Raw genomic sequence first — 19,047 nt, forward strand, 5'->3', positions numbered from 1 at the left:
TTTTCTCTTCCTTTTCTCTTCTTTTTTTTCACCCCCAGGGAGAATGTTTCAGAAAGTGTTCAAGTCCTTGAGAAGCAAATGAAAATATGAAATAACCAAAAAGTGTTATTTTAGTCGAATATTTTAATGCCTTAGGCATTCTGGGAACCTTCTGAAGAAGGCAAAAGACAGAAAGAGGAGAAATGAAGGGAGAGAGGGAGAAAGAAGAGGGGGCTAGGGAGGGTGAGGGAATATTACTGACTGATCATTTAAGTAATACACTACATGCGTTTCACTAGATAACTCTTAACTCACTGCATCATACTGCCACACAGAATATGAGTACATCTCAAAGAAATCAGAGAGAAAAAGCGTCACCACACTAAAAGACTTGTTTTCTTATCTACTAACTTAGCTACTGCATGAACATCTCTGGTCCACAGCATAACCTTCCATGGAGTACAAAAACTTCTGCTGTGCTCCTGACTTTCGGTTTCCATTTGCAATGTTCTAGCACACAATAACAAACCAGACTAACTCTACACCTCGTTCTGAAATAACACTTCTGATTACAAAAGATTAAATCCAAATAAAAGGACTAACATTTCAAAGGAAGTGGAAGAAATGCAAAATAACTAAAGCATTGGTTTCTTCAAAAGTGATAAGAGGAGAACCTTTTTAAATCCTGCGATAAACCAATTTGAATAGCTTCTATGACACATGGCTCCCAACAGCCAGTTTGAATAGGCAACCATAGTTACCTTCAGCAAAAGAAGTGTCATTCTGTCTCACTCCTGCTACCTGCTAAATTTTAAAAACAGGCATGCTGGGGCTCAGTTGGTTAAGCGGCTGACTTCGGCTCAGGTCATGATCTTGTGGTCCGTGAGTTTGAGCCCTGCGTGGGGCTCTGTGCTGACCGCTCAGAGCCTGGGGCCTGCTTCTGATTCTGTGTCTCCCTCTCTCTCTGACCCTCCCCTGTTCATGCTCTGTCTCAAAAATAAAATAAACGTTTAAAAAAAATTTTATAAAACAGGCATGCTAACTTTTTTCCTTGTTTATGGCTACTTGGTAACTTTTTTTTTGAGTTGAGTATTCACTTTCCAGTTCCTTCCATTTTAATCACAAGGCTAAGCAGTAAGCAGAGAATATAGGAAAGCATAAAAGGTTTAGTTTGAGAGAAACCTGGCTATCGACAAATACACATTTTGGTATGTCTGTCTGGATCTAAAAGACTTTTGAGAAGCCCCAACATTGATTCAGAAAAACCGTTCTCCAAAAGCGTGCTCAGGAGAAAGCTTTCACGAAAATAATTCGTTTAGAAAAAGAAATACATTTATTTAATATGAAACTATGCTTCTGAGTGAGATATCTTTAAAGAGAACTTTGTGTAAATACATGGAAAGTTTTATTATTGTAAAGAAAAACATGCAAATGTTAATTTGGGAAGAAAGGTTTATACTTTATATGCCAATGTCACCCTTTTACTTATGAAAAACAGATTTGAAAGTGATGAGTCACAATTATCAGGAGAGTTGTCTATCTTGAAAGTATTCAAACTATGCCTCTTTCCCATTAGGTTATTCTTAGTTTCTTAGACTAGGACAAAGAACAAACTGTCCCAACCCACAGACTGTTCCAAATGGGGGCTAGATGCCTATGGAGTCTGACCTAGGCCTAGAAAGACTAACTACAGTCCACAGTGTCAAAGATCACTATGCTGACGTAGCAAAGAAGGGACGGGTTATAAACTTGTGGTAAAAATGAAAAAACAATGTTCATTTCTAGGAGAAAAATTTTCCTTAGGGAAATCAATAAACATATTTATAGAACTTTCTCATCTCAAAACTACATCTTTAAGTGTCTTTGAAAAAAAGTAAAAGCATCTTTTAAAAGAATACACAAACATTCAAAAAACTTCAGCAGCATATTATGCTTATATACACTGACATGTTCTCGTACACACACACAGTTTTTGCAGCACAGTTCACCATTTCTCTGAAACGTCACTTTTCTGTTCGTCTTTTGGTAAGGTCGGGATATAGATAAGAAGGTGACGGATCAACTTTACTTTGGGAAAGAAAGTAATGTATAAAAGTAGGCTAATGCTTATGGCATTTAGCCAGGATTTCTAGAACTAAACAGTAACATACGTGTCCTCTTTTAAATTTTTAAAAAAAATTTATCAAGAATGACCACAACTGAATAGATGTGGCTCTGATTTACTGAAATAAGCAAAATGTAGGGTGAAAATTGGAGTGAAGGATCCAGTCATTTGACTTTGAATCTAATCATCGAATCTCAGCTTTAAAGTTAACAGTTCAATACTTGTATCTGGATGGCAGAGATGAGATTTGACAAATCTGGGAGTCATTCCTTCTCTAACAATATGGGCAGTACTGAAAGAAATGGAAATGGACTGATCATTTGCAGTAAAAGTATGTTTACATGGAGAGAAGAACCCAGAACTGAGACCTAGGAGAGGCCACAATGAAAGAACGACAGACATCCTTTATACATACGCACACACAGGTGCATGTGCACACACACAGATACTGTTTATATACTTTTATCATATTGAGGAAATATCTTCCCGGCTCTAGTGTTCCAGGAATTTTTACATGTCAAATATAGGTAAGGCAAAGTAATTTTACAATACTTATACAAACATAATATGAAGATTAAATAATAAGAAAAATTACCTTAGAAGTACCTTCAATTCTCAAATTATCTATACTGCCGTTTAATGGCACTAATGAGGATAATCCAAGGTTTGCCATAGTGTCTTTTCTTTTAGTTTTTAAAATCTGGTTTTCACAGAAACATTCATGTGAAAAATCAAACTTAAATTTATGAAAATATGAAGTTGAAGTCTAAATCAAATGAAATCTGAATTGGAGGGCAAATTTGAAGCTGGAATTGGCAGGTTGACTCTCTCAAGCAAGTGTGAGTGTGTATGTGTCGCAAATATGAGGAAGAAGAGCCGGGACACCATGATTATGACACTGAGGATGACAGCAGCGAGCACTGGCTGACTGCTTACTGTGTGTCATATTGGTCACAGTCAAACAGAGTTTTTCAACCTCGGCATCCATGACATTTTGGACCAGATAATTCTGTTGTAGGGGGACTGATCTGTTCATTGTAGGATGTTGCTAAACATCCTTGGCTTCTACCTATTAGATGCCAGTAGCCTCTACCCCACTGTGATGAAAACATGTCTCCAGACAATACCAAATGTTCCCTCGTGGGGGGTGGGTATATAACCATCTCTGGGTGAGAATGACCGATCTAAATGCTTTAAATGCATTACCTCATTAAATCCTCACAATTATCCTATGAAGCAGACGCCATTATTCTCCCCCACTTTTCAGATACTCAAGTATAGAGAAGATTATTAAATTCTTGAAGGTCACATGGCCATAAGTGGTGGTTCACTGTACAAACTCGAGTATGTCTGGCACCAGAGTCTGCATTCGACCACCACAATATAGTGGAATATGCATAGACATGTATACAATAGAGAGTAGAGAGAACTTCATGCTTCTTAGAACTACCTGAAGGACAAGAAACTAGATGAAAAGTCTTTGCAATCTGTGAAGTACCATGCAAGTATAAAGGACCACTATTTATATTGGATAATGTTTAATACCAGTAGAACTAATAATAAACAATATTTTATTACTTAGCAGTGCTTTTAATTCACAGAAGAAACTGTATATTTTTGCCCCCCTGGCAAACTTACGGTCGACCGGAAGTTGTTTGTGTTTCTGGTTATCTCGCACAATACTACCACCACTGTCACTGGAGCTGCTGTTCTGACGGGTTACATTTGCTGGGACCTTTGGCACAGAAACAGGTGCTGGAGTAGAAGGAGGAAGGGGTACAGGAACAGGAGCAGGTGTTGGAGGAGGTGATGGAGCAGAGGGAGTATCCGTTGGTCTTGGACCATATTCCATCCTTTGTTTCTATAAAAAGACAAATAATTAATTAGAAATTGCAGAAATATAAAACCTAGGCTAGGAAAACAATTTATACTTCAACAGGACATTGTTGGCTATTTATTTGTAAACTTACCTACAAATCCATAGCAAATTTGTGTGTGTGTATACACACACACACACACACCTCCAATCCTATATGGTAGAATGATCATTAAAAATCATCTTTTAAGTATTCTACATATTTTTTCAAATTCAAAATGTAAGTTAAAAAGTCAAAAAGATATACTACTAGGAAACAGTAGTATTAAGGATAGTAATAAACGTCAAAAAAATAAAATTTGAACTTGGAATCACACAACACCAGGGTAGGTCAAAAGATTTCTGATTATTCTACAAATTCCATCAATATTAACCTCTAATTGCATTGGAAGTTTAAATATCAGTAACATAAAGCAACATTTAATCCTCAGTTTAAAAGTATGCTAGATTAAATAATAATTAATTCTGCTGCTTCCCATGTAGTTTGTTAAGAAAAAGGGTAATATCTCAGTAGATAAAATATCTCAGGACTATGTTTTACAATAAATAATTTTAAAATGCTGTTAATTTTTTCAAGCCTTAACACTTTCTGCCATCATTTTAATGTTAGCTTATTAAAATCAGAAATTTTCCTTGTTAAACAGGAACGCTGTGGGGTAAGTGGTGGGAGGGTAATGGTGTGGTCTTTAAATGTTTATGACTGCAACTCAAAAACATATATTAAAAACAGTCCATGTGGGGATTTGTATTAAAAAAGGTGAATGTGTTAATATACACAATAACAGTGGTGCCTGGATGGCTCAGTCAGTTAAGGGTCCTACTTCAGCTCAGGTCATGATCTCACAGTTTGTGGGTTCAAGCCCCGCGTTGGGCTCTGTGCCGACAGCTCAGAGACTGGAGCCTGCTTCTGATTCTGTGTCTCCCTCTCTCTCTCTACCCCTCCCCTGCTCATACTCTGTCCCTCTCTCTCTTTCAAAAATAAATAAACATTAACAATTTTTAATAAAATAAAATAAAATACACAATAACTTTCAGTAAGTTTTAAATCATGATTGTTAGGCTATTAGAAAACTTTATTTATGTATATTCCCTATTAAACTACACAGGAGAATTAAAACTTTAAACAAAATAATCTTAACTAATAAATAACTGCAATATAACAAGTTCCAAATTCTCAAAAGGCAGTATTTGGGTGCTTTTTGTTTTTTGCGTTTTTTGGTAAGATCAAAGATACAGAACAATGACTTATCATTTAGGTAAAGTTTATATACTGCAGTGGCATGATTTTAATTATGCTACTATTCAAGATTAGCAGAAAAAAATGCAAAAACGTAGGCCTTTTGGTAATCTGGTCCTTTGGTTAGAACAGTATGTACTTTTAATTCCTAAATTGGCCCAAATATAAGGTGGTATTGATTTTAAAAGAAGGCTCCCCAATTTCCACAGAGATGAAAAACATAAAAATACACAACACACACCGTTTTTAAATTAAATCATTACTCAAAAACATTTTTAAAAAAAGCAAAAACAAAAAAACCACACTATCATCACAGTTGCCTTCACAGCAAATGAGTCACACCTGTGGAAACCGGTGTGGGAAGAAACCCGGTTCTTCTCTGCTGTTTCCCTAAAAGCTACCACTTACCAGCCAGTGGGGTGAAGAAGGTGGGAAGGGTATCAGGCAGAAATGAAAGCAGAACTGAAAGAAGGGTTTGCAATGCTGCCAGCTATTGGGATATACAGAGGGGGGAGAAAGAAGGGAAGAGGGAGGGAAGGAACAGAGGGCAAGATCCATAAGAGTGTGCCACGAAGTTAGATGGGACACAAGTTAGATCAGAAAGAGAGGCTGCTGATGCCCCCGGCATTGGAGGCCTAAAAACGTTCCTGATATATTCAATAATAGAGTTCATAGTATTATTATTATTATTATTATTATCATCATTCCCCATAAAATAATATTCCTATATTTGGGCCAATAAGACATTTAAAAGCAACCAAAATACAGCAATATCACCAAAATGTTATACTTAGCACACACCAAAGTCATCTGATTAATGTAGATGCAATGTTCCTTTGACAAGAATAGCCTTTGCATGTAATTTCATAAAGGGTCAGTGAATTCTCATGTTAGGATCTCAAAAGTGTCAGTTTAAATTGTTATTTTTAAAGCTTAAACAAGCAAACAAAAAATCCTATCAGCCCTGCATTCCATGATATGATTCATACTTTCTGCTTTCATAAAAACAAGAGCAGCTAGTGTTCTGCTATCCATCAAATAATACTGTGAAAAATGGGATATGCTGTGTGTTACTGTCACAGTCAAGTCTGAAGACAGGCTCACCAAAACTCGTGCCTCACCTCATTTCCGTCATTGCTGCATAATGCAACTTTATTAGTACCAGCTGACAGAATAATAGACTTAAAATACATGTAGTTGATTAAACAGAAACCATATGAAAACTTGTCATGAATTTACTTGCATATTTCCCCCTTTTCCTGATCCTTTCTTCCTGCCTCGTGTCTCCAACCCATGGAATGAAAAGGGGGAGAAGTGTCTCCTCAGACCATCAGGACCTGCTCTGAAACAGCAACCAGGGCAGCGTTTCTGTGGAAGTCGACTCCTCACTCTTGGTGCGGAGGAAACAGAGCATCAGTACTGACTCTTGAAATCACTTCTCTGTGTCCCTCCCAATCTTCTTTACTCTCCTTTACCCACCACCCAGTTACTGCTCTTCCCTTCATTATTTCTGTCTCTTGGAGGCAGATCCAAATTGATGGCTCCTCAACTTCCAGGAAGTCTTGGAGAGTTGAACCACACCCTGCACCTTCTTCTCCTGAAGCTCTAAATCCTGCCTCCAAAAACTCTTGACCAAACTCTTCCTGGTTTGCCCACAACTCTCCCAGTGTTAGCACTGGAAGTCCCAAGTCCCTAACAACCCTCACTTGCGAGCAAACCGGCATGACTGGTCACCTTGAGGTAGACCAACTTCTCTATAGTGACTGTCACCCTCCTATCTCCCACAAATATATTTAAAGTTCTGTTTAAAACAAAATCCGTCTTCTCTTTCTCTGCAAGGAGTCAGAATGACTAGAGCCCATGGCAAATTTACTTTCTTATTGATAATTAAGTCAGAATGAGTCACTTTAGCCACTAAAGTTCAAATTCTCCAGGATTAAGGACAGTTATTTAGAGATAAGCTCCTGATTCATGTAAGAGACTGCTTCAAGGGGAAGTTATGCAAGTAAGCCCAACCAAGCCATTGAAATTGAACTGTTCTTAAAATTTTAACCTACACATTTTTCCTCTAAATTTGGTCTCTTTGGAGCTCTGCAGTGGAAAAAAAAAAAAAGGCACAGCTGGAACATTTGGAGGGTGTTAAGTCCAGAAATTGAATCCAAAAAATGATATTAAAAAGAAGTGCCATGAGGGAACAAATGTGGGTTACCTCTGACAGCTCGCCAAGTAATTGCTATTAGGAAAATGGAGCAAACCACATTAAATGAGAAATTAACACAGGAGATGGAACTAAAATAGTATCAGTTACAATTCACATCAAATATCAGAACACGTGAGCAAATTATTTTTTGACAGTAAAATTACCTGCCTACAAATCAACTTATATAATTAATTTCCATCATTCTTATCTAACAATGGAAAACTAATTATATAGAATCATGCTACAGTATAAACCGTATAGAGTATTTCAGTACCTATTTGTATATTATTGTTTTTAAAATATTAAGATAGGTTCATCTTATTCTTATAGTTTATAAAGAATACAATTAGAGTGCACTATATATAAGGTTAATTTCTCTTTAAAAGCTGACTTTACAAAAGGAAATACATATCATGGTGTGTTTTAGGGAGCTTTAGGTTTAAACTTGTAAGCAGTCTCAACAAAATTTTGTAATTCTGCACATGCATGTTGGGCCGTCATTACTATATATAAATAGTAACCATATATAAGTCACCTAGATCCATAAGATATATAGATACATATAAGAGAGAGACAGAGAAAGGGAGATGACTTTTCAAATTATTGCAAGAAATACTGGGGAAAATGTCAACACATAAGGCAGAATAAAAAGTAAACATCCTTTTCTAAAAACCATGCCTCTAATTAATAAATAGAATTTTCTGAGATTAATTTTGAAAACACATTTTAAAGAACTGGGTACTATCAGGAAGTAAGTCTACTGGAACGAATATGAAAACATCTTTAGTAAAATGGTCACTGTCCAGCAGTATCTGAATATCTGGACTGAGCTTGAAAAACAGAGCATTCATAACATGGGGTGAAATTAGTGGTGTTCGTGGTTTAAAAGTCACAGGAAATATTTCCTTTCCTATTTTAGGGCTGTTTAAACATGCATTGAGAAAAATACCACAAATTTGTATCTAGATGGGATTGTGGAGATTGTTGACCCCTTCCACTTCACAGCTGAGCAAACTGGGCACAGAAAAATAAAATGCTTTCTTGAAGTTCACACAGCTAGTTAGTGACAGATTGGGGCTTTTTGCGTACTATCACCATATCTCTTGCTAGGAAACAGAGAAGACAGGAAATTTTCTGTTTAATTCACAGGACTGTAACGACCAGGTATTCATAATTATTGGCACCTTGGTAGACTAAGAATATCTACAATAATAATAAGTACATAGACTTAATAGTAAGTGGAAGACCCATTTAGTCAAGCCTTTGAGTACACCAGAGATAACAGGAGGGTGGGGTTAGTTTCTGCCCTCATACAGCATGAGAATCCATATGGGCAAAAAAGTAATTCTAGTAGATGAACAGTCCTAGTGCCAGAGGTCTGGGAATCAAATCAAAAGAGGTATCAGGAAACTTTATGTGGCAAGTAGATTATATGGGGAGAAACCACCCTGGATGTCGATCTGTCGCCCAGCTAAAATACAACGAAGTACTGGAATGCTCTACAACAAAATTTTTATCAAAGGGTATATCATTTTTCTTCATTTCTCCATAGTCTCTCATAAGCATCTACTTCCTTTTCCCTGTGGTTTCAGTTAATCTTTTCTTGATGTTCCATATCTTTTATAAATTCTGCATTACTTCCCTCCCTTTTATTGTCAAAACTTTGTGGAACCCATGGGGGAAACACAATAGGTGGGAATGGCTGTCTTTACAGAGCTGTTAAAAATCACTCCAAATGTGAGGATATTAAATAGCCTAGACTCTCAGGGACATTGGTGGCAACTCAACACCTATTTACTTCTGCTGCCAGGTACTAGCATCCCTGCTATCAGAAAAGAATCTCCAACCGAAAGTGTCTGAACAACAGCAAGTACTGCTCTTGTGCCTTTCACCGGGGAACTGCCATCATTCTTGACAGGAAACACAAGGGTATGAAACAATAAGAGTCACAACCGTGTGCACTGTTAAAACATTTGACGACTTGTAGACGCCACATGGAACAGTTTACATCTAATTCCCTAGTCCCACCGTTCACAAAATGTCTACTTTCTAAGTAAATTATGTAATTTGGATTACCTTCCTCAAGTATGAAAAAAAAAAAATGGAAGAACTGATGAAATCTAAGGAATTGATAGATAAGGCAAAAATTCCACTCTGAGGATGGTGATTATCAGATTAACTTTTATCGCAATACCATGCATGGTAAAGTTATTCTGAGAAAATGTCTCTTAAGCATTCATAGAGTGAAAACTGTGCGTATGTACAAAATGAGAAAGCAATCTTTTCTAAGCATGATTCCATTATTGATTGAGTGCATCAGACCATGGGCTCTGAATCCAGAGTCCTGGGTCCCAATCCCAGGTTCACACAGCTGTTAATTGTGCATAACTTACTTTTCCAAACCTTAGTTTCCTCATATATGAAATGTGCCTACTTCATAAGGTTGTTGTGGGAATTAAATGAATCAGTATTTGTGACATCCTTAAACAATGCCTGCACTCGGCATGAACACTGACTACTGGCCATTATCTACTCGGAGGGTAAAACCATTGCTATCAGTGCATGTGAAGGAAGCTTAAGCAATTAATCATTAAGTATCATTCAGCAGTCCAGTACAGGGATCTAAAATGTTTTTGCTAGAAGTAGTTTCTTGGGTGCCTGGGTGGCTCAGTCGGTTGAGTGTCTGGCTTCAGCTCAGGTCATGATCTTGTGGTTCGTGAGTTCAGGCCCTGTGTCGGGCTCTGTGCTGACAGCTCGGAGCCTGAAGCCTGCTTTGGATTCTGTGTCTCCTTCTCTCTCTGTCCCTCTCCTGCTTGCGCTCTGTCTCTCTCTCTCTCTCTCTCAAAAATAAACAAACATTAAAAAAAAAGAAGTTTCTTTAAATTCCTTCAAAATTTTGATCTCAATGGATAGAAGATACCAGGGGGAAAAGAATGTCACCAATTTCTTTTTCTTTTTAAATTTTTTTAAATGTGTATTCATTTTTGAGAGAGAGAGAGGGAGAAAGAGAGACAGAGCACGAGTGGGGGAGGGGCAGAAAGAGAAGGAGACACAGAATCTGAAGCAGGCTACAGGCTCTGAGCTGTCAGCACAGAGCCCGATGTGGGGCTCGAACTCATGAACCTTGAGATCATGACCTGAGCCGAAGTCGGTCGCTTAACTGACTGAGCCACCCAGGCACCCTTACCATTCTTTTCTGAGGAGAGAGAGGGTCACTGGTAATGCTTCAAGAACAAAGGAGCAAAGCCGTGGCAGATGGCTTGGTGATTCCAATTCCAGACAGCAGGCTTTTATGGAGGACCTGCTCAGTGCTAGGCTTTCTGTCTTCCTTTTCATCAAATGCAAGATCCTGGCACTCAATAAATATTTGGGAGGTGAATAAGGAGATGAATAAGACACAGAGTTGTTCTTGATTTGTTTGTAATCTGGTGGAGGTCTGTTAGGCTAGAGGGTTAGGATCACTGGAATTTACATAAATATGTGGTATCTTTATTGTTGTTTCAAAATAAGCCACACAGTTTTTCTTTAGGTATATTAGACCAAGGATGCTTTTGTCTTTTCCATCTTATTCTACTTAGTCACTGTGTGTGTGTGTGTGTGTGTGTGTGTGTGTGTGCGCGCGCGTGCGTGTTATAGATGCTTTGAGAAAAGGAATTCTTTTAGAGTAGGATTTATGCCAGATAGCAGATTGTCAAGACTGCTTATTAAAATTTTACAAGATTTTGGTGGTTTTGTTGGGCTAAGCCCAAAGTTTTCAGGAGCTGTTAAAAAATAAACTCTTTTTAATACCTTTTAAAAGCAGAGCTCTTAACCTAAACACACACACACACACACACACACACACACACACACACACACACAGCTTCTATAACGTTTCCACATATATCACTGTATTCAGAGCTGCATCCAGAAATTTTTAGAAGACAGTCAGATAGTGTTGAAAAGTTTAAAAGGAACCAGCCCAAACAGGCAATTCCCACACATTTCTATTTACATAAAGTAGCAAAACAAACTCCTGAAGCTTGTGAGCACTTAAAAAATTTCTTGGTTGTGCCAAAGTTGACAAAAATGTAAGACGAGGCTCTGTTCGAGAAAGGAGGAATAAAATTTATGTCCTCAAAAAGTACTCTCCCTACCTGTGATATGTATCAACAGTTTTGCTTTGGTTTTAAACAGAAGCAACCTTTAAACAGAAAAGTCAACTTATGGCTCAGGCCAAGAATCAAGGAAAAGACAAGACCGAACAATAAACAAAGGTAAGAGAGGTTAAATTCCTTAGGAAATTGCTGGTGGGGTAAAATACTTAGTTAGAATTGACATTATTTGCATGTGTCGGGTATTTTATTGGAGTTTGCTCATCCCTAGTAAGGATGCACACAAACAAAACTTTGGATAATTGTTTTTAACTCTTGACTCCTGTTCATATGCAGCATCTAGGGAGAGTCTCTGTGAACAGTGTCTCTGATAGCTTATTACAAGTTAACTGTTAAAAAGTTAACTTTTTAACATTAACATTGCATAAACTCAAAGGGTATATACTCCATCACTGTTCTAGGCATATATTTCACTCTTTAACACTGTTTAAGGCATTTGGTCCAACTGTCTACAGGAAAGAAGGTAAGGAATTGGCACTTATAAACCAGGCGGAAGCCTATGTTATGCCAGGTAACCATATCTCAAATCAGAAAGGAACTCAGGAAAGAAAAAGGTATTCAAACTAAGTTAGAAAAGTCACTTCAAAAATCCACAGGAAATGGAGTAGTAGACCATACCTTGAATAACTCAAACTCCTTCTTTGGCATCAAAAGCTAATGACAAATGATGAACATAAAATAAGTACATAGTACGTATGCACATCAGGCTAGCCAAAACAAGCACGGCAAACAGAATTTCCACCACATCACCTTAAGTTATCAAGATACATACATTGTACAATAATTCTTTACTTTATAAGTTTGCATGGGGCGCCTGGGTGGCTCAGTCAGTTGAGCGTCCGACTCCCGATTTCAGCTCAGGTCATGATCCTAGGGTTGTGGGATCGAGCCCCATGGTGGGCTCCACACTGAACATGGAGCCTGCTTAAGATTCTTTCTCCCCCTCTGCCCTCTGCCCTCTCTAAAATTAAAAACAAAAAAAAGTTTGCTTGACTCTTGGATTCTAGTAAGGCCAAAAGTCACTCTGGATGACCACAGGACCTATACTCAGTGTGAACACTATGAGGGGCCACAAGTAATGAATGGTCATGCAGTAGAGGTATGATCACCATCCTACATGTGGACAAGCTGTATCTTACTAAGCCTAGACCTGGCATGAACATCAACTCTGTCACTGGACAGCATATGTAGCTTCTCAAGTTTATGACATTATTTTGGGGTCAGATGTGATTTTTTGCTGAAGATTCTGAAAATTAAAATAATTCTTCCTGGGGGCATGATATAGAAACCACCACAGGTTCATATGCTACATATGAGACGGTCCATCCATTCCGCCTCTGCTAGCAGACTGGACTCTAGAGGTTCTGTCACAGGTCAAAAATCCCAAGTTAAATAGTAAGTGGATTCAGATGTTCGGGTGAATGAGCTACCAGAGTTAATAAAGTCCTGAAAATGTGTCATGTGACTCAAAGATTATTTAATGATCAACAAGAGAGAGCCTGATCTATCTACCCTATGTCATAAGTATATTTTAATCTTAAAATCAAGAGAGGACCAATATTATAGTCCAAATGAATACCCATGTGTTGGTGTAAGGGGGGCGGGGGGAAGAGTGCAAGTTCAAGGTCAGTGACAGAACGTTTAAGAGAATAAAGGCGAAAGATGGTGAAGATGAGCCACCCTCCAGCCACTGTCCCAGTGCCACCCTCTATGAAGAAACCACTGGATAGGAAGGCTTTGGGCAAGAGTGAAGAGGCAGAAATACTGCTTCTCCGAACATCAGAAGGACTATAGGATGTGTATGAAAAAAGAGAAGGTCACTTACTGGTAAACATTTTAAGCAATTTTCTGAAGAAATAAATCAGAAAAAACGTATATATAATTGTTTCCTATATCTCTCGCCATTGCCCCCCTCCCCCACTAACCCTAGGAAAAAAACTATACAAATTGTACAACAAATTAAGTCTCAAAATGATTAATACACAAAAGGTATTTAAGTCCCATTTTAGAGTAATCAATTTGAAAGTTTATAAAAGTTAAATTTTGCTAAAAAGTCATAATAAATACCTGTATGGTATGCGTGTATGGTGGATCAGCACGCCCTAATCCAGATTCTGGAGGTCTCACGATATCCAAAATGTTATTTGGCACAAATCCAGAGTCTCCACTTGCATTTCGAACCTTCCACCATTGTTTTCTATCATCAAGGATCTGTCATCATGAAAAAAAATAAAGGCATCATTCCATACCAAAACCAATCTATGAAAGAAGTTCGATTTTTATTCCTTAGATCAGGAAACTCTTTTCACTTCTAATAAGCTGACTTACTATCAACACACTGTGGGTTGAATGATTCTCAGGAGTTACACTGATAATCATAATTACTAGTATAAAACATGTATGGAACCACTACTGTGAATGTACCCAAGGTCCTCATCACCTGCCAAGAAGGTTTAACTGTTTATGCTATCTGAAGCACGGAAAGATGACTAAGATGACATGTTTGGAGAGGTCTTTTGTCTACACCCTTCAAACAGGAAGGAAAAGAATGGAAACCATTGTTTTTATAAAAACTATCATGACTGTCCCACACTACATATTAAAGAAGATGAACTCTGAGTTATGATCTAAGAAATGGATTCGAGAGTCACGGTAGATTATTCCCAGAATCAACAGCTTACTCACTGATGGGTACATTTGTGCAAGGGGACTATGACAGGAAGAAGGAAACGTTTTCTCTCGTTAAAATATTATGATGTATCTACTAACTAGCCTTGATTCCAAAATGGATAAATCCCAGAAGAAAAGAGGACCAAGTAAGCCAAGAAATTCAACCTCTGTCCTCCCCACCAACCTCCGTTTTTCACCCCCTCCCCCAGAAAAACCCAACAAAAAATAAGATAAAGCAAGCTCCCCCTCCTAAATAGATATAGGTATCTATAACATGCTTTTATCCTGGATAAAATAAAATGACATTGACCTTGGCATTTTTTAAGAAGGTTTAGATATATACCAAATACAACATGCAGTATATTGTATACAATATACAAAATAAATCCACTTTATTAAGAGTATAAAAAAGGTAAAATTCTATTACCTCTAAAATATCATCTTTTAGAACTGAGAGCTCACTGTTGTTCCTTGCCACAAAGTCATACTTGGATTTGGCATACTTCTTGGGTTGTGCTTTCAGTAGATCATAATTTCTATAAAAAGAAAGAGAAATGATCATTTAGTGAGCTCTTCCTAAAGGCTGAAAACAGAAGTAAGACATTAAAGCAAATCAATGCCAATTCCTACCAGAAAACATTCTGACAAATTATTACAATAATAGTTTAGTTTATTATATTTCATAAAATATGAGAACTGAACAAAACTTTGGAGTTATTACTATTAAAATAAGCAACTATGGCTAGTACAAAACTAAATAATGCAAAAATCATAAGGTTAGTGGATACTAAGCCAAATACAGAATACAAATCTATGAATTCTTTGTCCATTAAATATACCGGGACATTACTTTGTTAATTATCGACTCTACCATGAAAGAACTGGGATAAAGATCAATGGTAGCATTTTTTATAAAATTAAAAGAGGCTGAAGATAATTTCCATAGTAGAAATTTAAATTATATGTTGATTTCACTAACTCAAGCAAAGTCTTTAATTCATATTTAAAAATTAGGACTGTCAAGTTTTAGAAAAGCTTTGTCCAGTTCCTAAATTGCAAGGGTAGGTATGAATTAAGAGTAAGACTAATAACACCTCCTAATTAGTTAATCCATTCATTCATTATAAACTTATTTTAATAGTAAGAACAGGTCCAAGAGTCCTATGCTTTTTTATAATTTTTTTTTTTAACGTTTATTTTTGAGACAGAGAGAGACAGAGATGAACGGGGGAGGGTCAGAGAGAGGGAGACACAGAATCTGAAACAGGCTCCAGGCTCTGAGCTGTCAGCACAGAGCCCGACGCGGGACTCGAACTCACGGACCGCGAGATCGTGACCTGGCTGAAGTCAGACGCTTAACCGACTGCGCCACCCAGGCGCCCCTCCTATGCTTTTTTAAAAAGAAAACTTTCTTGGGGCACCTGGGTGGCTCAGTCAGTTAAGCACCAAACTCGATTTCAGCTTAGGTCATGATCTCACAGTTCGGTGAGTGAATTGGAGCCCTGCATCAGGCTCTGAGCTGGGAGGGCAGAGCCTGCTTAGAATTCTCTCTCCTTCTCTCTCTGTCCCTCCCTCACGGTCTCTCTCTCAAAATAACAAACAAACAAAAAAACCCAAAAAACTTTCTTAAAAAACCAAATACTTCCTTTAATCATTAAATGACCACTAATAAATTTAACATAACTAAAATATACCTCTATATGTAATACAAAAATTGATATATCAATAATGCACTACTATTTTCTTCATTTCAATAATAAAACACTTTAACTGTTGTTTCTTAATTTAACTCCCTCATTTTCTCCTCCATTTATGTTTCCACATTTCCTTACTCATTTCTTTTTTTTTTTTTAATTTTTTTTTTTTCAACGTTTATTTATTTTTTGGGGGACAGAGAGAGACAGAGCATGAACGGGGGAGGGTCAGAGAGAGAGGGAGACACAGAATCGGAAACAGGCTCCAGGCTCTGAGCCATCAGCCCAGAGCCTGACGCGGGGCTCGAACTCCCGGACCGTGAGATCGTGACCTGGCTGAAGTCGGATGCTTAACCGACTGCGCCACCCAGGGGCCCCTCCTTACTCATTTCTACAAGGGAAAAAGCAGAAAGGAACTAAAGACGTTTGTTCATCTTTCCCCTGTCAAGTGGCCCACCAGGGTCCTCTGGAATAATGAGTCGCAGCAGGGCCAGCACGACAATTGTGACACAACGTATTCTGCCATCAGAGGTAATTGGCAACCTCTTAGTAACTCCAGAAGAGGAAAGGGACAATGAGAAAAGATGACCCAAAAGCTATGCTACCTACTGGCTATTTTTGATATAGTTTTAAAAACTAAGAAAAGTGAGAAAAGTGACATTAGAGCCAAATAATTATTATATATTAATAATAATTTAACAGCTGTGGGCTTCCTACCCCTTTTCCCTACTTTATATGTTTACATTCTATTTAGATTTCATTTGGGGGGATAAAAAAATTCAGCCACTCCAAAAGTCAGAAAAACAATAATTTCAGTTCTCTATCTTTCTCTCTTCCCTTGTGTTCCCCTCCCATGTTCTGGAAAATAATCACCATTAATAATAGAGAGTTGAGTATACTATAACAGGGCAGAATAACTCTCCGCCACTGTGTTTCGGAACCAGCGAGTTAAAAAGAAAAGTTTGCCACAGCTCTCCTTGAAGTCTTTGCTATTTTGAGTGTCTCAGAGATGACTACCCAGCATGCACTCAAAAAGTGCTTTAGAGAGTACAAATCTTTACGGTTTACAGTTTCTTGCCCTCTATAGATAAAACTTAGCTACGATATTGACCATATAATCAATCTGAAAATCATACTGTATAATTTTTCAGATATACTGAAGTTTCTTAAGAGATCTATAATATATAAAAACGTATGTTCTCTGTTCGTGGTTTGGAATAATCGATATGCACTTGATATAGAGCAGATGTGGAGTCGGCAATGATCGGAGACATCTCTGAAGCATGAACTGCTTTGGGATAGAAGTAAACTGTAATCCCTCAAAGGACAGGGCTCTAAATTCAACAGGTGGTTTACCTAATGGCACAGTAAGTTTCACTGAAGAGTGAATATACTTCACATGGTATTTACTGCATTCCAGGCATAGGCATGTAATAGAGTTTAAGGGTAATAAAAAATAATTATAAAAGCAAATTCCAAACCTCTGTGTATTTTATATCAGACCAGAACTTTCAGATTATCTTTTGCAATAATGATGATACATTTTCTTAGCAACCTGAAACATCAACGATCCAGGTGCCTATGTCAACGATCCAGCACCTATTACAATAGCCTGAGTGAGAGATGGGATCCACAAGACAACTCAGATATACAATCTACCCACCACTCAATGTATTTTTTTATTGAATTTTTAAAAATGTTTATTTATTTTTAAGAGAGAGAAAGTGAGACTGGGGGAGAGGCAGAGAGAGAGGGAAACACAGAATATGAAGGAGGTTCTGAGCTGTCAGCACAGAGCCTGACTTGGGGCTTGAACTCACTAACTGTGAAATCATGACCTGAGCTGAAGTCAGATGCTTAACCCAACTGGGCCACCCAGGTGCCCCCACCACTCAATGTATTTTTTTAAAAATTCTTTCCCCGGGTAAATTTTGACAACCCTAAACTCTATATATAATTGAGTATCCCTTCATGGAATTGCCTTCAATAAATTCCATTTAAATTTTTTATTTCTCAAAGGTTACTAAAAGAAACTTTGTGATATTTACCACAACATTCTCTAAATGAGGAAAAAAATCTTTAAAAGTAATGTCCCTTACATCATCCCTCACATTCTATACAAAATTTCATGAGACAAATATTTTTGAGGATGGGATAAAAAAAAAACATTATTTATCCTAATAAACCGATATATACTTCTTCCTTTTCCTAATGACAGCAAATGATTGTTTCTCTTTCTGCTGACAGCTAGGAACCTCAAAGACAAATCTGAAATTCAATCACAGTATCAATCTATACTTCCAAAATTTTAATTCTTACCCCCACTCTTGATTACTTAATTTTGTAGTTTTTGCTTCATTATTTTAATATTAGCATTACTTAAACTGCATGTAATTTAAGTGAGTTGACTGAATCCATTTTGGAAGCAGATGAGGTACAGAGATATAACTAAGTCACTAAGTCAAAGTACACTCTCCTGACCCTCTAAAATGATCAAGATAAACTTTTAAAACACTTTGTGGTAAGCTGTCCAAAACAAATGGCAGAGTTTTTTCCATCAGTAACACTATACCTAATAGGCTTAGAGGTGAAGAGCAAAGACATAGGTAGTGACTCTGAAATGTTGGATACACTATCATGTGTCTATTCAATCATTCAATACATCAAATAAATCTACACTTACTGAGTGGCCACAATGTGCTAGATGTGGTCCCAAGGTTGACAATGATCAAAGTTAGTTATCAATATATATTATAAATCTGAACACACATGAGAAATGTACTCAAGTGGTTTTGTAGCTTTGTTACTTTGCTATGAAAAATCACTGGTTTACTGGAGAGATAGAACAAAAAGGGAAGAATTACCAATTTAAAATAATTTCTGGTACGTGGATATGTTTTAAAAAAAGGAAAAAAATACTGGGATGAGTAATAAGTTACTCAAGAATTTCAATGAAATAACTTTTAAGCTTCAAAAATAAGTTTCATGCATTATCTCCTAAAAATTGAATCTATAATTAAAACTTATTTCGGGTGCCTCGGTGGCTCAGTTGGTTAGTCGCTGACTTCCACTCAGGTCATGATCTCATAGTTCGTGAGTTTGAGCCCCACATCGGGCTCTGTGCTGACAGCTC

General features: G+C 37.4%; 1 protein-coding gene across 4 annotated transcripts in view; it reads right to left on the reverse strand.

The window, feature by feature from the left end:
* Positions 1–19,047, reverse strand: part of EPS8 (epidermal growth factor receptor pathway substrate 8) — a 193,140-nt gene that overhangs the window by 7,870 nt on the left and 166,223 nt on the right. For all 4 annotated transcript variants that reach the window (XM_047866638.1, XM_047866635.1, XM_047866636.1 and 1 more), the window contains 3 exons: positions 14,648–14,756; positions 13,618–13,761; positions 3,722–3,944 (listed from right to left, as the gene is read on the reverse strand). In XM_047866638.1, coding sequence (XP_047722594.1) covers positions 3,722–3,944; positions 13,618–13,761; positions 14,648–14,756 — 476 coding nt within the window. The remainder of the gene's footprint in view (positions 1–3,721; positions 3,945–13,617; positions 13,762–14,647; positions 14,757–19,047) is intronic.

This window comes from Prionailurus viverrinus, chromosome B4 (assembly GCF_022837055.1).
Source record: "Prionailurus viverrinus isolate Anna chromosome B4, UM_Priviv_1.0, whole genome shotgun sequence".
In the NCBI taxonomy this organism is placed as follows: Eukaryota; Metazoa; Chordata; class Mammalia; order Carnivora; family Felidae; genus Prionailurus; species Prionailurus viverrinus.